This window comes from Callospermophilus lateralis, chromosome 5, assembly GCF_048772815.1.
Source record: "Callospermophilus lateralis isolate mCalLat2 chromosome 5, mCalLat2.hap1, whole genome shotgun sequence".
Classification (NCBI taxonomy): Eukaryota; Metazoa; Chordata; class Mammalia; order Rodentia; family Sciuridae; genus Callospermophilus; species Callospermophilus lateralis.
In genome coordinates this window covers 105,773,541-105,791,394 of record NC_135309.1, presented here as the reverse complement: position 1 = coordinate 105,791,394, position 17,854 = coordinate 105,773,541, and the positions used below count along the sequence as shown (strand labels likewise).

General features: G+C 39.2%; 2 protein-coding genes across 9 annotated transcripts in view; one reads left to right on the top strand and one right to left on the bottom strand.

Moving 5' to 3' along the window:
• Nucleotides 1-11,800, top strand: part of Pde8b (phosphodiesterase 8B) — a 237,580-nt gene extending 225,780 nt beyond the window's left edge. For all 8 annotated transcript variants that reach the window (XM_076857099.2, XM_076857098.2, XM_076857103.2 and 5 more), the window contains 5 exons: nt 388-605; nt 2,104-2,224; nt 7,106-7,273; nt 9,413-9,542; nt 10,023-11,800. In XM_076857099.2, coding sequence (XP_076713214.1) covers nt 388-605; nt 2,104-2,224; nt 7,106-7,273; nt 9,413-9,542; nt 10,023-10,132 — 747 coding nt within the window. In that variant the 3' untranslated portion in view covers nt 10,133-11,800. The remainder of the gene's footprint in view (nt 1-387; nt 606-2,103; nt 2,225-7,105; nt 7,274-9,412; nt 9,543-10,022) is intronic.
• A 1,433-nt stretch (nt 11,801-13,233) lies between these two features.
• Nucleotides 13,234-17,854, bottom strand: part of Wdr41 (WD repeat domain 41) — a 47,480-nt gene continuing 42,859 nt past the window's right edge. The window contains exon 13 of the mRNA XM_076857108.2: nt 13,234-15,382. Coding sequence (XP_076713223.1) covers nt 15,230-15,382 — 153 coding nt within the window. The 3' untranslated portion in view covers nt 13,234-15,229. The remainder of the gene's footprint in view (nt 15,383-17,854) is intronic.

The following is a 17,854-nucleotide window of genomic DNA, read 5'->3' as shown; positions in this document are numbered from 1 at the left end:
TATTTTCAGAAGTGAGCAAACAGAAAAAGTAATATTTGTCATCCTAGGCCACCCTACTGTATCTGTCACAGGAGACAGTCACAGCGATACTATACAGCATGCAATTCAGGAGGCCTTTGGTTTTTTCCTGCAGAACTGGAGTTCATGGGCTCTGGGAAAGGGTTTAGGTATGGACTACAACTGCAGCTTGGGGTTCCATTTCCCTCCAGATAACACAGCATCACAAGGTGACATGATGTGTCCAAGGCCACCTCTAAGCTAAGGCTAGCAGAAGGCTAAAAGAACATTCTAAAACACCCCCTGGCTCTTTCCCTCCCAAGACAGGAATGGACACAGGTCTCCAGAACCCAATGAGTAATGCTCAACATCATTTTCCCCTTATCCCAGGGAAGCCTGGACCAGCTGGATGAGGTGGCAGCCCTGATTGCTGCCACAGTTCATGACGTGGATCACCCGGGAAGGACCAACTCCTTCCTGTGCAACGCGGGCAGTGAGCTCGCTGTGCTCTACAATGACACTGCAGTCTTGGAGAGTCACCACACAGCCCTGGCCTTCCAGCTCACAGTCAAGGACACCAAGTGCAACATTTTCAAGAACATTGACAGGTTTGTTGTGCTTGGGCTTCTGTGCAAACCTGAGTTTACAAAGCTAAAGTGGGAAATTCAGCTTTCCCTGGCTTCTCTGAATACTCTGGAAATAAGAATAGTTGTAGCATTGTATCTGATAACAAAATAATAACCTGAGCCTTGTAAACTTAATTTTACCTTTCAGACTGCCTTCTTGTTTTTAAATATCATTTGGTGTTCAGTCAGTTCATGAAAATGTTTTATACACTACAAAGCACTGCATAAATATTGACTGTGTTTCTAATAAGACTAGCAGGTATTTTTACCCTCTCAGGAGGACATCTTGTCTTTTGTGTAACTCAAAGAAATGTGTCCTCTCCTGTCTTTTTACAGCTATTTTTGTCCACTTAAAATTCTACCTCATGAGGTTTCAGCAGGAGCGCTGGAGCCCAAAGGGTTGGGAAGGAAGGGTTTCTCACTGTGAGTTCTCTTCTGCTGATAGCTGGCCAGATGTGACCAGACAGGAACAGTTCTTCTTGCCTCTGAGTAGCCCCGAGGTCAGGCTGTGGGTATTTCCTGTGCAGTGGTTGGGCAAACCTCCTGGGAGAGGACACAGAGCTCACTTGGGTCTCAAGACTTCTTGTCTCCCTGAGCTTATCACTAGTCTCCAGAAATCTAGGGAAATTAGTTTCAAGTATCAAGGATTTGTTTGTAAACTTTTTTTTTTTTTTTTTAATGAGGGAGGCAGGGTACTGCAGATTGAACTCAGGGACACTTGACCACTGAGCCACATCCCCATTTCTATTTTATCTTTTATTTAAACAGGGTCTCACTGAGTTGCTTATTGCCTCACTTTTGCTGAGGCTGGCTTTGAACTCTTGATCCTCTTGCCTCAGCCTCTTGAGCTGCTGAGATTACAGGCGTGTGCCACCTCTCCCGGCGAGAAAGAATTTTTTTTCTAATAGCTAATTTTAGTCAGCCCCTCCATTCTGGCTCTTAAAGTTAAAAAAACGATAGGAATTGAACAGTAATTTGGGTTTGATATTCTATCCATTATGACTAGAAGTTAGAGAATTGTTTATTAACAAGAAAATCTCTTTCAATTCCATCATCAGAAGAAATCATGAGAGTTCTCTGCACACGAGTCTTGTCTGTATAGAATGCAGAGGGACAGCTTATCAGGAAGTGACAGTCCCAGCCTGTCACTTCCTTCCACCTCCCTGGCTCTGGTGTTCTCAAGGAAAGGGAGAAGGGGCTTACCTTGTAAAATAAGTGTCCACCATACAACAGTTACTTTCTTTTCTTTTAATACTCATCATTCATATGAGGACGGGTTAGCTGTCACTGGGGACAATGGAATAGTGTCTACAATCCTGGCTTGTTGAAAGGACAAGCAGGTAAACTTTTCTGTGATCTGCACTCATTTAACTCTGGCCCAGCTTTCTCCCAGGTTGTGGGAAGCATGGTGAAAGGCAACAGAACAGTTCTAATTTGGGATATGATGTGAACAAGGCCCTTTGTCTTCTGGTTATTTTAGGAACCATTATCGAACGCTGCGCCAGGCTATTATTGACATGGTTTTGGCAACAGAGATGACAAAACACTTTGAACATGTGAATAAATTTGTGAACAGCATCAACAAGCCAATGGCAGCTGAGGTAAGCATCTCCCATGTAATGAGATGCATTCAACTGTACTTTGATACATGAGCACCCACTCTGGCATCAAAGCATTTTCTCCCTCTTGAATGCAAGGTGGTTATTTGCTTGGAGCTGGTAAAGGGCTGAAAGTCCTGGCTTCTTGTTTTTCTTGGGGATGAGAACAGATTGACAGTGTCCATAGCAACTCTGAGCTAAGTTAAAAAAAAAAAAAAAAGGTTCTGAGATAAAGCCAGTAGTGACAGAAGTATGATAGGCCCAGAGAATTTGCTGGAAGGAGCCTGTAGACCAGTGGAGACCGGCATGAACAGCGGCATTAACTTAGGGGAGCCGAGGCCTTTCTAATTCTGCTCTTGGAGCTCTTAAGAGACCTCACAGTTGGAGAATGTTTTTAAGAACCTCACTCCTGCTGATTCGCCTTAAAAGCATACTAGTATCCGAAGACTATATTGAAAATGAGATGGAAAAGGAAAGTGTTTTTTTTTCTTTTTCTTTTTCTTTTCTTAAAAGCTTATTGATGTACCTTGGACCTGCCTTAAGGTCCTTAAAATCTGGGTTTTAGGAACAAGGGACAGAAGGTTCACATTTTTGTTGTTTAAGATGAAATCAACTGTCTTCTAAACCATGAAGCTGTCTGCAGCCCTGCAAAGGTAGCATTCTGCTCACACTCAAGCAGAGGAGGTTGGAGAAATGGATGGATGATGAATGGCTATCTTTTTTATTTTTTTTAATCAGAAAATTCAAAAAACTTTATTTGGAATTTTAAAGTTAAAGAACAATATTAACCAAAATTGGAATTAGTGCTGGTAGAGTCTTTCTTCATTTTCCCAGATAATTTTTTAAAAAGTTTTAATTTATTTGTCCTAATTAGTTATAAATGACAGCAGAATGCTCTTCAATTCATTGTATACAAATGGAGCAAACTTTTTGATTTCTCTGGTTGCACCCAAAGTAGGGTCACACCATTCGTGCAATGATACATGTACCTAGGGTAATAATGTCCGTCTCATTCCACCATCTTTCCTACCCCCATGCCTCCTCCCCACCTCCCCTTTGCCCCATCCAAAGTTCCTCCACTCATCTATGGTCACCCCCCCACATTACGGATCAGCATCCATTTATCAGATAAAACATTCGGCCTTTGATTTTTTGGGATTGGCTTACTTCGCTTAGCATGACATTCTCCAACTCCATTCATTTACATACAAATGCCATAATTTTATTCTTTTAATGCTGAATAATATTCTATTATTTATATATATATATATATATATATATATATATATATGTGTGTGTGTGTGTGTGTGTGTGTGTATGTGTGTGTATGTATGTATATAGATATATTTTATATATATATATATATATATATATATATATATATATATATATATATATATATATCTCAATCACAGTTTCTTTATCCATTCATCTATTGAAGGGCATCTAGGTTGGTTCCACAGTTTAGCTATTGTGAATTCTGCTGCTATAAACACTGATGTGGCTGTGTCCCTATAGTATGCCATTTTTAAGTCCTTTGGGTATAGACTAAGGAGTAGGATAGCTGGGTCAAATGGTGGTTCCATTCCAAGATTCCAAAGAATCTACATTCTGCTTTCCAGATTGGCGGCACCAATTTGCAATCTTACCAGAAATGTATGAATGTGCCTTTCCCCCCACATCCTCACCAACATTTATTGTTGTTTTTATTCTTTTTTATTGGTTTTATTTTTTAAATACATGACAGCAGAATGCATCACAATTCTTATTACACATATAGAACAATTTTCATACTTCTTTTTGTATATAAAATATGTTCACACCAACTCAAGTCTTCATACATGTACTTTGTATATTGATGTCTGTTACATTCCACCATCCTTGCTAATCCCCTGCCCACTTCCTTTTCCTCCCACCCCTCTGCCCTATCTAGAATTCATCTATTCCTCCCATGTTCCCCCTCCCTACCCCACTATGAGTCAGCCTCCTTATATCAGAGAAAACATTTGGCATTTCTTTTTTTGGGATTGGCTAACTTCACTTAGCATTATCTTCTCTAACTCCTTCCATTTACCTGCAAATGCCATGATTTTATTCTCTTTTATTGCTGAGTAAAATTCCATTGTATGTTGTTTGTATTCTTAATAGCTGCCATTCTGACTGGAGTGAGGAGAAATCTTAGAGTAGTTTTGATTTGCATTTCTGTAATTCCTGGAGGTGTTGAACATTTTTTTATATATTTGTTGATCAAATGATTGATTGTATATATTCTTCTGAGAAGTGTTTGCTCAGTTTCTTAGACTGTTTATTGAGTTGTTTTTAAAATTCTTTATATATCCTGGAGATCTGTGCTCTTGTCTGATTTGCATGTGGTAAAAATTTGCTCCCATACTGTAGGTTCTTCACCTCATTGATTGTTTCTTTTGTTGAGAAGAAGCTTTTTAATTTGAATCCATTCCATTTATTAATTCTTAATTTTATTTCTTGCACTTTATGGGTCTCTTTAAGGAATTTGGGGCCTAATCCGACTTGATAAAGATTTGGGCCTGCTTTTTCTCCTATCAGGTGTGGGTGCTTCAATTCCAAGGTCTTTGATCCACTTTGAGTTTTGTGCATGGTGAGAGATAGGGGCTTAATTTCATTTTGCTACATATGGATTTCCAGTTTTCCCAGCACCATTTGTTGAACAGGCTATCTTTTCTCCAATGTGTGTTTTGCATGTTTTCAACTAGTATAAGATAACTGTATTTATGTGGGTTTGTCTGTCTTCTATTCTATACAGTTGGTCTACATGTCTGTTTTGGTGCCAATACCATGCCGTTTTTATTACTGTGGCTCTGTAGTATGGTTGAAGGTCTGATATTGTGATGCCACCTGCTTCACTCTTCTTGCTACAGGTTGCTTTGGTTATTCTGGGTCTCTTTATTTTTCCAAATGAATTTCATGATTACTTTTTCTATTTCTATGAGGTATGATTGGGATTTTAATTGGTATCACATTGAATCTGTACAGCACTTTTGGCAGTATGGTCATTTTGACAACATTAATTCTGCCTATCGAAGAGAATGGGAGATTTTCCACCTTCTAAGGTCTTCTTCAATTTCTTTCTTTAGTGTTCTGTAGTTTTCCTTGTAGAGGTCTTTTACCTCTTTTGTTAAATTGATTCCCAACTATTTTATTCATTTTTTGAGGCTATTGTGAATGTGGTGGTTCTTCTAATTTCTCTCCCAGAGGATTCATCAGTGATGTATAGAAATGCATTTGATTTATGGGTATTGATTTTATATCCTGCTACTTTGCTGAATTCATTTATTAAATCTAGAAGTTTTCTGGTGGAATTTTTTGGATCCTCTAAGTATAGAATCATGAATGGATATGTTAAAGGTAATATGATGATCAGTAAGAAGACTATAGAGCACATCATATGACTAACCTGGGGAGAAGGATAGTGTCCATTTCACCAGTGTTGAGCCCCCTCCAACAAGAACTTCACAATATATAATGCCAGGGCTTTTGCCTTCCCCTAGCACCTTATGGGAGAAAGAATATGGGTATTTTGAGGGAAAAGTTACACAGAATCAATAAAATTAGAATTGGGAGGGTCATCTATCCAAGTAAGACCCCCAATTCTTCTGTTGAGATTTATGTTTTACTGTGAGGTCTGTAGTAAGAAGTATCTTCCGATTGGTCAGCAATCAGAACAATCTTCAGAAAGTATTCTATCAATGCTTTAATAAATAAGTCCAGTCTCAAAACAAAACAAAACCCTGAATGTTATGCAGTCTCTCATTTTGGCAAAGCCCTGGAAAACTAATTAACTGTTTTCACACAATTAAATCAATGGTGCCTTTGAGAATGGAAAATAACTTCCCAGGCTCTATAACTGGCCTGTGCCTGCATGTATGCCCACCCACTCCCCAACCTGGCTGTGTGGCTCAGGACCACTGACATCCTCCCATTAGTATGTATCGGTGCATAACCATTGTTTTAGTCAATTTTTTTTTCACTGCTGTGACCAAAAGACCTGACAAGAACAATTAGAGGAGGAAAAGTTTATTTGGGGGTTCAGAGTTTCAGAGGTCTCTGTTCATAGAAGGCTGGCTGCATTCCTCAGTGTTCAAGGTGACACAGAACATCATGGTAGAAGAGTGTGGTGGAGAAAAGCAACTCAGGACATGATGATCAGGAAGGAAAAGGAGGCATGGGGAGACACTCTTCTCAATAAGGACAAAATGGCATTCCCCGCTCTAGCCAAACCCTACCTCTTCTAGTTACCATCCAGTTAATCCCTATTGGTAAGGCTTGATCCCTGATTGGGTTAAGGCTTCCATAATCCAATCATTTCACCTCAGAGCCTACCTACTTTGTCTCACACGTGAAATTTTGGGGACACCTCAAATCTAAACCATAACAACTATCTCTTCCAATGTCATTGAACACACATACTCCTGCCCTAGCCCACTCTTGCTCCATCTACCCCAAATTTACATGGCTTACACTCCCTACCACCCAGAAGATCAGCCAAGAAAGCAAAAGTGTCCATATACCTTCTGAGAATGAAAAAAAATGGGAGGGGTAGAAAGAAGGTACAGGAGAGGGGAGCTGGTGAGTGGGAACAAGGAAAATAAATGAAGAAATAACTGAAGAGTCACCTGTGCCATCTTCCCACCTTTAACATATTCAAGAAATGAAAACTCTGCCTCTACACATTTTCTGAAAAACTGGTGATGGGGAGAACCCTCTTTCTTTGAGATTACCTACCAAGTTGCTCACAGAAAAAGCCTTGACTGCTGAATCCCAGTCATGCCAAAGTGTGCCTGGTGAGTTGGTACCTGTGACTTTACCATCCTCGTGAATCAGCCCTAATCTAATCATGTGTTCCAGACTGAGGGCAGCGACTGTGAATGTAACCCTACTGGGAAGAACTTTCCAGAAAATCAAATCCTGATCAAGCGCATGATGATTAAGTGTGCTGATGTGGCCAACCCATGTCGCCCCTTGGACCTGTGCATCGAATGGGCCGGGAGGATCTCCGAGGAGTATTTTGCACAGGTGCGCTGACTCAAGGGAAATTCCACTTACTGTCTAGGAGTGGGCCCAAGGCCATAGAACTCTGTGGGTCCTCCCGCTGAGTAACTTTTTATCAATTACTGACCTCTTCCCTGGAAGGAGGCAGCTCTCCTCTGCCTGGTGTAGACTTCTGGTTCTGAAGGGACTAACCTACAGTATCCTAAGGGAAGTCCCTCTGGGAGAAGGGGAGTAGACTGAGCCTATGGAAGTAAATTTTATCCTCAAATTGTTGGATCCTGAATTTCCACAAGAACTAGGAAATCTCCCATTCATTTACCAGATTATTAGTGAGTGCCTCCACAGTGTTCTGGGAACACAGACATGAGTAAGATACATCCCTGATATGGGTCACTCATGGTCCAGTCAGGGAGGGATGTGCACATAGATAGGCCCACATGAAAAAAAAAATGAACATCTAAAGGAAGTGTATATATTAAGTGCTACAGAAATTCAGATAAAGGGGGGTTTTGGACAAGTGATATCAGAGTTGTTTTTTTTTTTTTTCCTGAAGGATATAGAAACGCAGAAATAGAAAAAGACTTTCTGGAAAAATAGGATTTTTATATAAGGAGAGCAGCAATATGTAATTCACCTTAACTGTGGGAGTAAAAAGAGGAATTAAGAAAAATTCAGAAAAGAGTAGACTATCACATGCCATTTGAACTACAGCCCTGCTTCCAGAGAAAAGTTTCTAAGGATTGGTGTGTATGTACATGACAGGAGATAAGTAGCCCCAGTGACCGCATTTGGAGGCATCTGTTTGGCTGGAATGTACTACTGAGGAAGGATAATAAATTGCCGACAGTGTCTAGCAGGGCTGGGAGGGAAGATGGCCAACAGAGAACTGGGTAAGCTAACTGTAGCTTGCAAGGCTGAGAAGGAGCTGCTGAATTGAAGAAAAGTAGGACAGGCAGTTCTGAGCTTGCCAGAAGAGGGGAGGGGAACAAATTATTCCTTGAACACCAGTGGATATTTTAAGGCTGCTTGATCAACTGTCCTAAAACCAGTGAGCAGAGCCAAACACTGGTAGGAGGCCATTAATGGGCTTCCTAGGATCCACACAGAGGATTTGAAGTCCTACTCCAAGCTATTCTCAGTGTGTGAATGGGGAATGGGAGAGAATCACTGTTAAGTTCACTGATGTAAGCTTCCTACTTAGGCATCCTTTTCCCTGAGTCAGCATGACCTAAAAATCCAAAAAGTTACAAAGGCAGCCTCTGATCAGCTGGCTTCTGGCTTAATATAGCATTAGGAAATGTGGATCTTACTATGCAGCTTTGTGAAGTATGGCTTTACACACATTACACCATAATGTGCGTAGTACCCAGATTTCCACATACCTTGAGAGAACTGCATGGCTAATACTCAAATCAGAACAACCATAGTTTGCCTGTCGGTCATTCCTCTGTAAAAACAGTGCTCCATGAAAAATGTAACTAGTTCAGCTCACAACTCAATTGCCTAAGTGCCATTCCTGTTGATGACCATCAGACCAGGCTGGTATACAGCACACGGGCTTTCTGTGTACTTCCTTTTGTCATGCTGAATATTAAGAGACATACTCAAAAGGTGGAGATTTAATAAAATTAGTAATTATTACACAGCTTCCAAAAAGTAATTTCTTAGGTGAAACTTTTTTTTTTTTTTAATTTTAAGCATAAGACAGTGAAAATACAATGACAATTGCTCTTAATACTATTTGGTGCCAGTTTCTTGATTTATGCAAAGTTGCCAGTAGATTTAACCACTGTTGCTTCTGTTCCCTCAGTATGTTAACTAGTAGTAGTGATCTGAGTAGTAGTAATATTGGTCAGACTTTGAAAATAGTTATCTTTTAAATAATAAAAACAGACCACAGAGAGGGGCTAAGCCCCCTAAGATCAATGCTGTAGGAGGGAGTGTGGTATAGCATGAGAAGTAGGAGATGTCAGAGTGTCAGAAACCTGACTGCAGTCACTTCAGCAGGTGTGGTGGCTGACTTACCTAAGACTCAGGGCCTTGCTGAGCCTGTTTCTCTCTATATAAAAATGGATAATCACCATGTTCAGAGAATTATTTGGAGAAACATGCTGTTGCCGTGAAGTCTCACATGGGCATGGCCCTGTGGTGTTTTCCTTACAGACGGATGAAGAGAAGAGACAGGGGCTACCAGTGGTGATGCCAGTGTTTGACCGGAATACCTGCAGCATCCCCAAGTCCCAGATCTCCTTTATTGACTACTTCATAACAGATATGTTTGATGCGTGGGATGGTAAGTTAGTGGCTGCTTCACCACTCACAGAGAACACTTACCATTTATTACATAGGCTAGTCCTAAAGGCAGATGAAATACTTTTTTCTAAAGTTATTTGTGGCCAGAAAGGTGTGTCCCTAGCACCTAGCTCAGAGCCTTGAGTACAGAGGACTCAATGAATGTATGGCAACTGGATAAACAAGGTTTCAGCTCCTCAAATGCTATGTTTCCAAAGCAATTTATTCTTTCATTGGAGGAAACTCCAGAAAGATGCAAAAAAAAAAAAAATACATCCACTCTGAATTACAGGTTAATGTCATCGATGGCCAGCTTTCTAAGTAATTAAAAGGACCTGTTTGTTTTGCAGCCTAAGGCCTAACCTTGGATATGTCTCCAATTCTAATCCCAAACTTACCTCAGAGAGCCCCTGCCTGATAAATGCTCCAGCAATCCAACTTAATTTAACAGATTTCTTTTGATTCTTTTATGTTCTTGCAGCCTTTGCACATCTGCCAGCCCTGATGCAGCACTTGGCGGATAACTACAAACACTGGAAGACATTAGATGACCTAAAGTGCAAAAGTCTGAGGCTTCCGTCTGACAGCTAAAGCCAAACCGGCTGGGGACCTCTTGATCTACAAAGGGCACTGTGAATCACAGTAGTGTACAAGAGGCTTTCCTTTATAATTATAATGACAGGTGTAGGTTAAAGAGCAAATGTTTAATATTTGACCTTGAATCATGCAAGCCCCAAAATTTCATTTTTAGAAAGTTTTGTTCCATGAAAAAAATACATATATTTTTTTTGAATGATCACTTAGTGACAGATCAAATACTTGGCAAACTCCTTTGCTGTGCCATCATCCTGTGAAGCCTTGTCAAACTATGGAGCTGATTCACTGTAACTAGTAGGATACAAGAAACTGGCGCCTGTGAGCCCATCCCCTGGATGGTGACCAAATAGCTTAGTTAGTGTTCAGCTCATCTCTTACCATAAAAGTCATCAACACTGTTTAGCTTGACTATTTTCCTCAAGAAAAGGATTCCTAAGAAGCTTATCTGAACAGTTCTATCTAAGAAAAAAGCTACATAAAATGAGCAGAACAACTAGGACCAAATTGTTGATCGACTAGCTTCTATGGCTAGGTGGATCTTCTGGGTTGAGGGTGTGACACCCAAGTTAGGATGCTGCCTTGGCCTGGCATGTGCCCCTCTAGACGAGGATGAGCAGTCTGTGTCACCCTCCTTCCTGTGAAAGGAATTCATCTGAACAGAAAGGCATCCATGACTGGGGAGGAGTGGCATTGTACGTCGGGGGAATCCTGAGCTTCCCTTACTTACAGCTCACAGGGGCAGCCACACGGCACTACACTGAGTATTAATCTAAAAGCCATTAAATCTGAATGCCCTTGGACAAGCTTTTTTAAAAAAAATTTATATACATTTGCTGTTAAAAATTTTTATTAAAACGATCTAAATTTTCTGGGTCTAAGCCCATGGCATTTGTTGTGCCGTGTACCACCTAGACATATATATCTGGGGAGGGGATGGGGGAGTTTCAAGGTTCAGATATTTTTAACTTATCTATATTTGAGATCATGCCATTTGCTTAAATGATATAGAAAAGGGATTGCAAGATGTGTAAATATATCAGAAAATAGGTATACGGAGAGGCAGTAAATACTATTTTAAGCTATTAACTGTATGCTAAAAGCTTCTAAAGCACAAGTGCATATTTTTATACAGCTCTTTTCACATAAAGTCAGACTGGAGATTTTCCTTTCTTTACCAGCCAACATTTCTCTATGTATACGAACATTAGAAACTCAGCAAACAAAATATCTTCATTTTTTTCTTTCTCTGTACTCCATGCTGCATTTTAAGAGGTATAAACAGAGACTGAATTAATTGAATCACTATTTACTTTTGTTTCCAAATTAAAATTGGTATACAGAACACTCAAAACTGGTACATGGGAAGAAAAAAAATGACTTATCACTACATAATGTGCCAATGTTTTTTTCTATGTTTTGTACCAAAAATGGAAACATATATGACGATTCCATGTGATGAAATGTATCTAAATTATTTTTGTTAGATGATAAGAGAACTTGCTTGGTCAGGACAGCAGCCAGCTTTGTATTGTAATGCTGCATTATGTAAATGTGATGAAATGTTTTTGTGAAGTACTTGTAACTAAATTCCTACAGCCATTTTTCATCCCCATCAGCTGTTTTTATTTTACCTCTTTGGCCTAAATTTTTCATAATTTCAAATTTTGGGTTTAGTGTCCTTTATTTCATGAGTCACACACTTTGTTTTCAGAACACATTAAAATCAGGATGCCAGAATCCCATATTAAGGAGCTAAATAATTTGACTAGGCTTCAGAAGCTTGTCTGAGGCAAGGACGATCTTTTCCTGAGTATCTTGCTGTCAGCTCCATTTGGTTAGTAATGTTTATCAGGTCCCTGACATCTTCTCGATGAAACATTACAGTTCACTCAGTGTTATGTCAAGTCAACTTCATATTCAAGCCTTAGTGTTGATGGTAAATGCTTTCAGACAGCCAGGTACTCAAGCTTCAGTGCGGCTCTGCTCTGTATCAGTATACTCTACAGTGTAATTTTCTAAGTTGCTAGCTATGAGTATTTTCTTCCATAAGGTCAACTTACTAGAAATATAGTCCTGCAGGTAGTAGATATATCAGTTTCTGTATGCTAAAATAATGTAGAAATAATTGAGCAACTATTATAATTTCCTCTTATACTCAGTTGTTTACTAAAATATCATGTATTTTTTAATTAATTTTTAAGAAAAACTAATTAAAGTGATATTATTACTATTACTACTAGCAAGAAGAAGGAAAAGTTATCAGATATTGTTACTTAACCCAGAATGATTCCATAGCTTCACTGGCATTCTTTACTTTTAACTTAAGGTTTTGAAATTTACTTGCTCTCAGAGTTCAGGACTAGTTAGCCTTCTGGGCAAAGAACAATCATAATCAGCACCTATTCCACTTGAGACACATGGAAAGGATGATCCAACACTTTTAATTGTGTTATGTGAATACAGCCAGAGATTGAGGTAAAAGTATTTTTAAAAACAAATGGCAAAGGCTGGAGTTGTAGCTCAGAGGTACAGCACTTGCCAAGGACATATGAGGCACTGGGTTCAATCCTCAGCACCACATAAAAATAAACAAATAAATAAATAAATAAAGTTATTTTTTCATCTACAATTTAAAAAAATATTTTTAAAAATGACAAGGTATGATACATAGTGTTAGATATTAAAAGCTAAGCTTGGGAAATAGAAAAAATGCAATTACATATTGACCTGAATTATCATTTTCTTCTAAACTGAAAGTTCAAAGTTTAGCAATTACATGTAATTACTGAGCAGCAGTTGAGTTTAAGTCCCCACCAGAATCATGTTGCTACCCTCTAGCTCTGACCTCAGAGCTCTCACGAAAAAAGCCATCAAGTCCTCTGACTGAGCTAGAAGCTACCTTCTGAATACACAAGTTTCTCATGATGGAAAAGTAGTTAGCTGGACAATAACCACGGAAGGGATTCAGTGTGGTACTGTTCAATCCTCAAGCTCATGTATGGTTTTCACCACTCCATTCAAACAGATCACTCTCACAAGATACTAACCCAGAATAGGTTAAGAAATGAAAGTTAAAGTCTCTGAATTCCTATGTCTTTTACAACTTCAGAAACATCTTTATTAATTCATGAGCCAATGTACAATTTGCAAAGAATAAGTCAGTAAAGGGGGAAAAATCTATATAGAGAAGAAAATTAAAAGCTTTAAAGGAGTCTGAAGAAGCCTAGCCAAAGTGATCCCAATCTGATGCACTCAGACTAGACTGCACGTCCACCGAGCTTGGGGATGCTACCCGTGCCCCACCTTCAGGTGAAGCTCTTTGTGACTTTTCAAATATGCCTCGATAACAACACTTAGTTGGCTAAAAGGCAGTGTTAATTTTCACACAGAAGTAGCTTAAGTTTTAGTATAGTTTTCTCTAAAGCTTTTTTTCTTATGAATTCAACAGCAATAATGACTGTAAACACTAACTGGCTTTCCTCAAGTGGTAGTCATATAGTCATTTATCTCACTCCCTCCTCCTCGATTCCTGTGTTTAAAGTTGCTCAATGATGACATCAGGCACTACACAGCTAACCATCTCAAGGTCTTACCTCCTTAGCCCTAGGTGTCTTCATTTGTGACATTATTCCATTAGTCTACCTAGATGACCTTAACTCTTCCAGTCTTTGTGGGTAGCTGGGAATATTAAGACCAGTAAAAACAAGGATTTATAAAGATTCCATTTAGGAAGTATGTCTGTGTATAAGGAGCAAATATTCAGAAGTGTCCTTTGAGAAGGATTAGCTTCCAAACATCAGTCACCTCGCCCTTTCTTTAATAGGATTCTTTAATCAGAAGATTAAGAATAATTTCATAATTAAGTCCACTGAATATTTACTGTGGAGAATATTTTGGAGATTGAACTCAGGGGCATGCAACCACTGACCCACAGCCTCGAGCCCTATTTTGTATTTTATTTAGAGACAGGGTCTCATGAGTTGCTTAGCACCTCACTTTTGCTGAGGCTGGCTTTGAACTCTTGATCCTCTTGCCTCAGCCTCCTGAGCCACAGGCATGCACCACCGCGCCCAGCTGAGAATACTTTTTAACTTTTATTTTTCAGCACTAAAAGTGACAGCATATTCTGTCACAAGGCTGGTGAGGTAAAGATGATCCAATCTCAACACACACAGAAGGAGCATTTCATATTAACTCCGAGGTCGGTCAATCAGGCACTTGCAGCCACAGCCCTGATTCTGAAAACACTGTGCTGCTCTGCAGGTCTAGGACTCATTGTTGGAACACCTGAGGGGCAGCTGCTGTTCTAGTACTAATTTGGCCAATAGTATTCAAGTCAACTCACATTGGGAAAGAAATCTACCTTCATAAGACATCTATGGATTTTAGTATGTAAGAATTTTAGTTGCCACAACTTATTAATGATTTAAACAAATCAGTTGGTACTCCCCCCCCAAAAAAATCACTGATAGTTATTAAAGGCCAGGGAAATTTGTAGAAAAGGGGCATATTTATCACAAGAATTCTTTTTGGGGGGGGGCACAGGGGCACCGGGGATTGGACTCAGGGGCACTCAACCATTAAGCCACAACACCTCAGCCCTATTTTGTATTTTACTTAGAGACGGGGTCTCACCAAGTTGCTTAGCTCCTCACCATTGCTGAGGCTGACTTTGAACTCATGATTCTCCTGCCTCAGCCTTTCAAGGTGCTGGGATTACAGGTATGTGTCACTGTACCTGGCTTATCACAAGAATTCTTAGTGAAATACACCATAAAGGAATCCCAAAATAAAACTACTACTTTACTCTTACCCCTATTCCCACCATTTCACAATGGTTCAAGTTAAGCACTCACCACCTGCACAAAGTCCAATGGAGAACTTGTGGTATGTTCTTTGGTGGGTTTTCTAATACCTGAGAAGCAATTTTTTGCTGGGTTGTAAGTGTGTAAAAACTCAAACATGTAGAATTTTATGGACCAAACAGGGAAAAAAATACAAATTTAAATAATCAATATATTAATGTTTTTCAGAGTATTACTCTATATTTGATGTTCAAGGTTCATGCATATGTATTCTCAGTTCCTTAGACTAGACAGCAAGGTATAAGTCACCATTTTCCTCTAATTTCTGAAATAGTTTTAAACTGCGCAATCCAGATTCTCGCTCTCCATTTTTCCACAAAATAATGAGATGATCAGCAGAGCAAGTAACAAGTCCATGATCTTCAAAGTACAGAAACATCTGTAAGGAAAATTGAAACCAACGATTATAGGAACTTATGAAGAGAAGAGGCTGATACAAGAGTAGCAAGTGTACTTACAAAATATGCTTTCAGACTTCCTTGGATTTGAATGTAGAGCTCTTTGATTTTCATGAGAAGTTTCATTTTTAAGTAGCGGTAACAGTTATATACAAAAACAACCACTATCTAAAATGTTAATGGTCAGAATGTTACTAATATTGCTCAACTACAAAATTATGAGTAACAGCTATTTTTGTAAACTAAGTGAATTCTCAAAGTATCTTCTAAATGTTATCATAATCTAATTCTTCAAGTATTGGTTTTAAGATTCTCTCAGGTACAGGTCCTGCCATGCCTGCTTTACTTAATCATTATGTATGTACCAATGGCACTCATAAAGTCTTTGAATTCCAAATTTCCCAAGATAAACATTGACTTCAACTCTATGAAAGTAGATGCACTCAATCAATCCACAAGCATTTACTAAGTGTCTCTGGTGTGTTTATGGTCCTTGCCCTCAAGAAGATCATACTTCAGTTGGGAAAACAAGACCTTATCTGAAACAATTAGGGCACCAAGGAAAGACTTGGTAATTGGGTCCTAAATAATGCAGTTCAGACTACAGCATGCCACAGAAACTCAAACAGAGGGGAGACCCAGAGATGAAACTGCAGTCACAGAAAGCTTCAGGAGGAAACTCTGCAAGGAAAGGGAGGAGATGTGCCTAGGAAAGGAAAAGGCTGGAGGCTAAGGACAGGACAGTGGAATGTGGATGAAAAGGCAGCATGAGCACCGGGGATGGAGGGTCATGTCAGAGAGGAGGTAAGTGAACCCACGGAAAGGATGAGGTCCTTGAAGGCAAGAGTGAAATACAGGAGAGGAGCAAACATGAAGGAACCAGAGGATGACAGTGTTCTCTGACATACATTTCTGAAGACAGCAGGATGAGGCCACAGGTGAGAATTCACTGAAATATAGGAGTGAGGAGGGAAAATATCAGCACAAAATTCATTAGGAGTCTGGAAAAGACAGAATTGAATACACAGGTAGAAGGGCTGGGCCAGAAAGCAAGGATGAAAACATACAAGTGATAAGGAAATTCAGGAGACAGCACCTAGGAGAGCACTGAATTTGGAGCACTAGATTTTTATCAATGAAGTCAGGACACTTTTTAAAAATGCTGAAGTGTCAACACTTCAGGAAAATTCCTAAGAATCTGACTTACGACAAATATGCCATTTTCAAGGTTTTCCAACCACGTAAAACCTTTTGACAGGTCCCTACTACTTAAAAAAAAAAAAAAAAAAAAAAAAAAAAGTCTAAACTATTCAGCCTTACATACAAGACATTTGTAATCTAACCCGGAAGTACCATCTCAGGCTTTCTCTCACACTAGTGTCTTATCATGGGAACCCAATGCCCCTGCACAGCCAATCTGTTCCTTGCCACCAAGTAAATGCTGTCTTTGCTCTTGTCTACCACATGCCACATTCATCACCTCCAAACTACAAATAGATGCCCAAGCAAAAATAAGGTAAAACAAATGAAAAACCCCCAAATACAAAAACACAAAATACTTAGCTACCTGGTAAAGGAAAGCAAAGCAGAGTAAGACATAGTACCCAACATCAAAGAGCATACAGTGACAAGGCTATACACCTGCCTAACCTCCAGAGTTCAGCTCAAATCTGAAGTCCCATATCTTCCATCAATATTTACAGGACTCAGCAAGAAACATTCTAATTCCTGAGTATTCACTGTCTGCTACTCATCTGGGTCCATCATAAGCAGCCTAAACAAAGCTTATTAGCTTTGCCCCTTTCCTCTCCACTAGAATATAAGATCCATGAGGGCAAGGATTTTACATTTCTTTGCAAACTCTAGGGTCTATGTAATTTAGTATTAATTTCTGATATATAGAAAATGCGCAGTAGCCAGCGTGCTGCTGCTGCTACTCCTAAGTATGAATGTCTATTTGGATGAAAAGTAATTTGTTCCTCCCTAGCTATGAAAAAATTAAGAAATTCATTACTTAGGGCTCTGTTTACACAGTCATAGTTACCAGTTCCAACTATCTCTTTATCTTGACTGATCTTATTTCTCCATTATAGGCAATGGTGCCTATAGTAAAGAGTAATGTATTTGGATTTCCCTAAGTTAGAATTTTATTTCTTATAATTTTCTACTATTTTCATATATGCACAATGATTATCAAGGTTTAAGGTTTAATAAAGTTAACAAATTATCATCCATCAAAGATAAGTCAAACAGTGCTTTGGTTGTGAATTTGATAGGTCCCTGGAAATCAGATTCTACTAAGGCTTTAACTTCACATGTTTAACTGTAAACCCTACACCCCCTGTGGACTACTAGTAAACATATATAGTTAACATTATTCACATTGCCTTTATTAGTTAACTATCTGTGTCTCACAAATGGTGAGTAAGTTCATGCTTAAAAGCAATACTTTC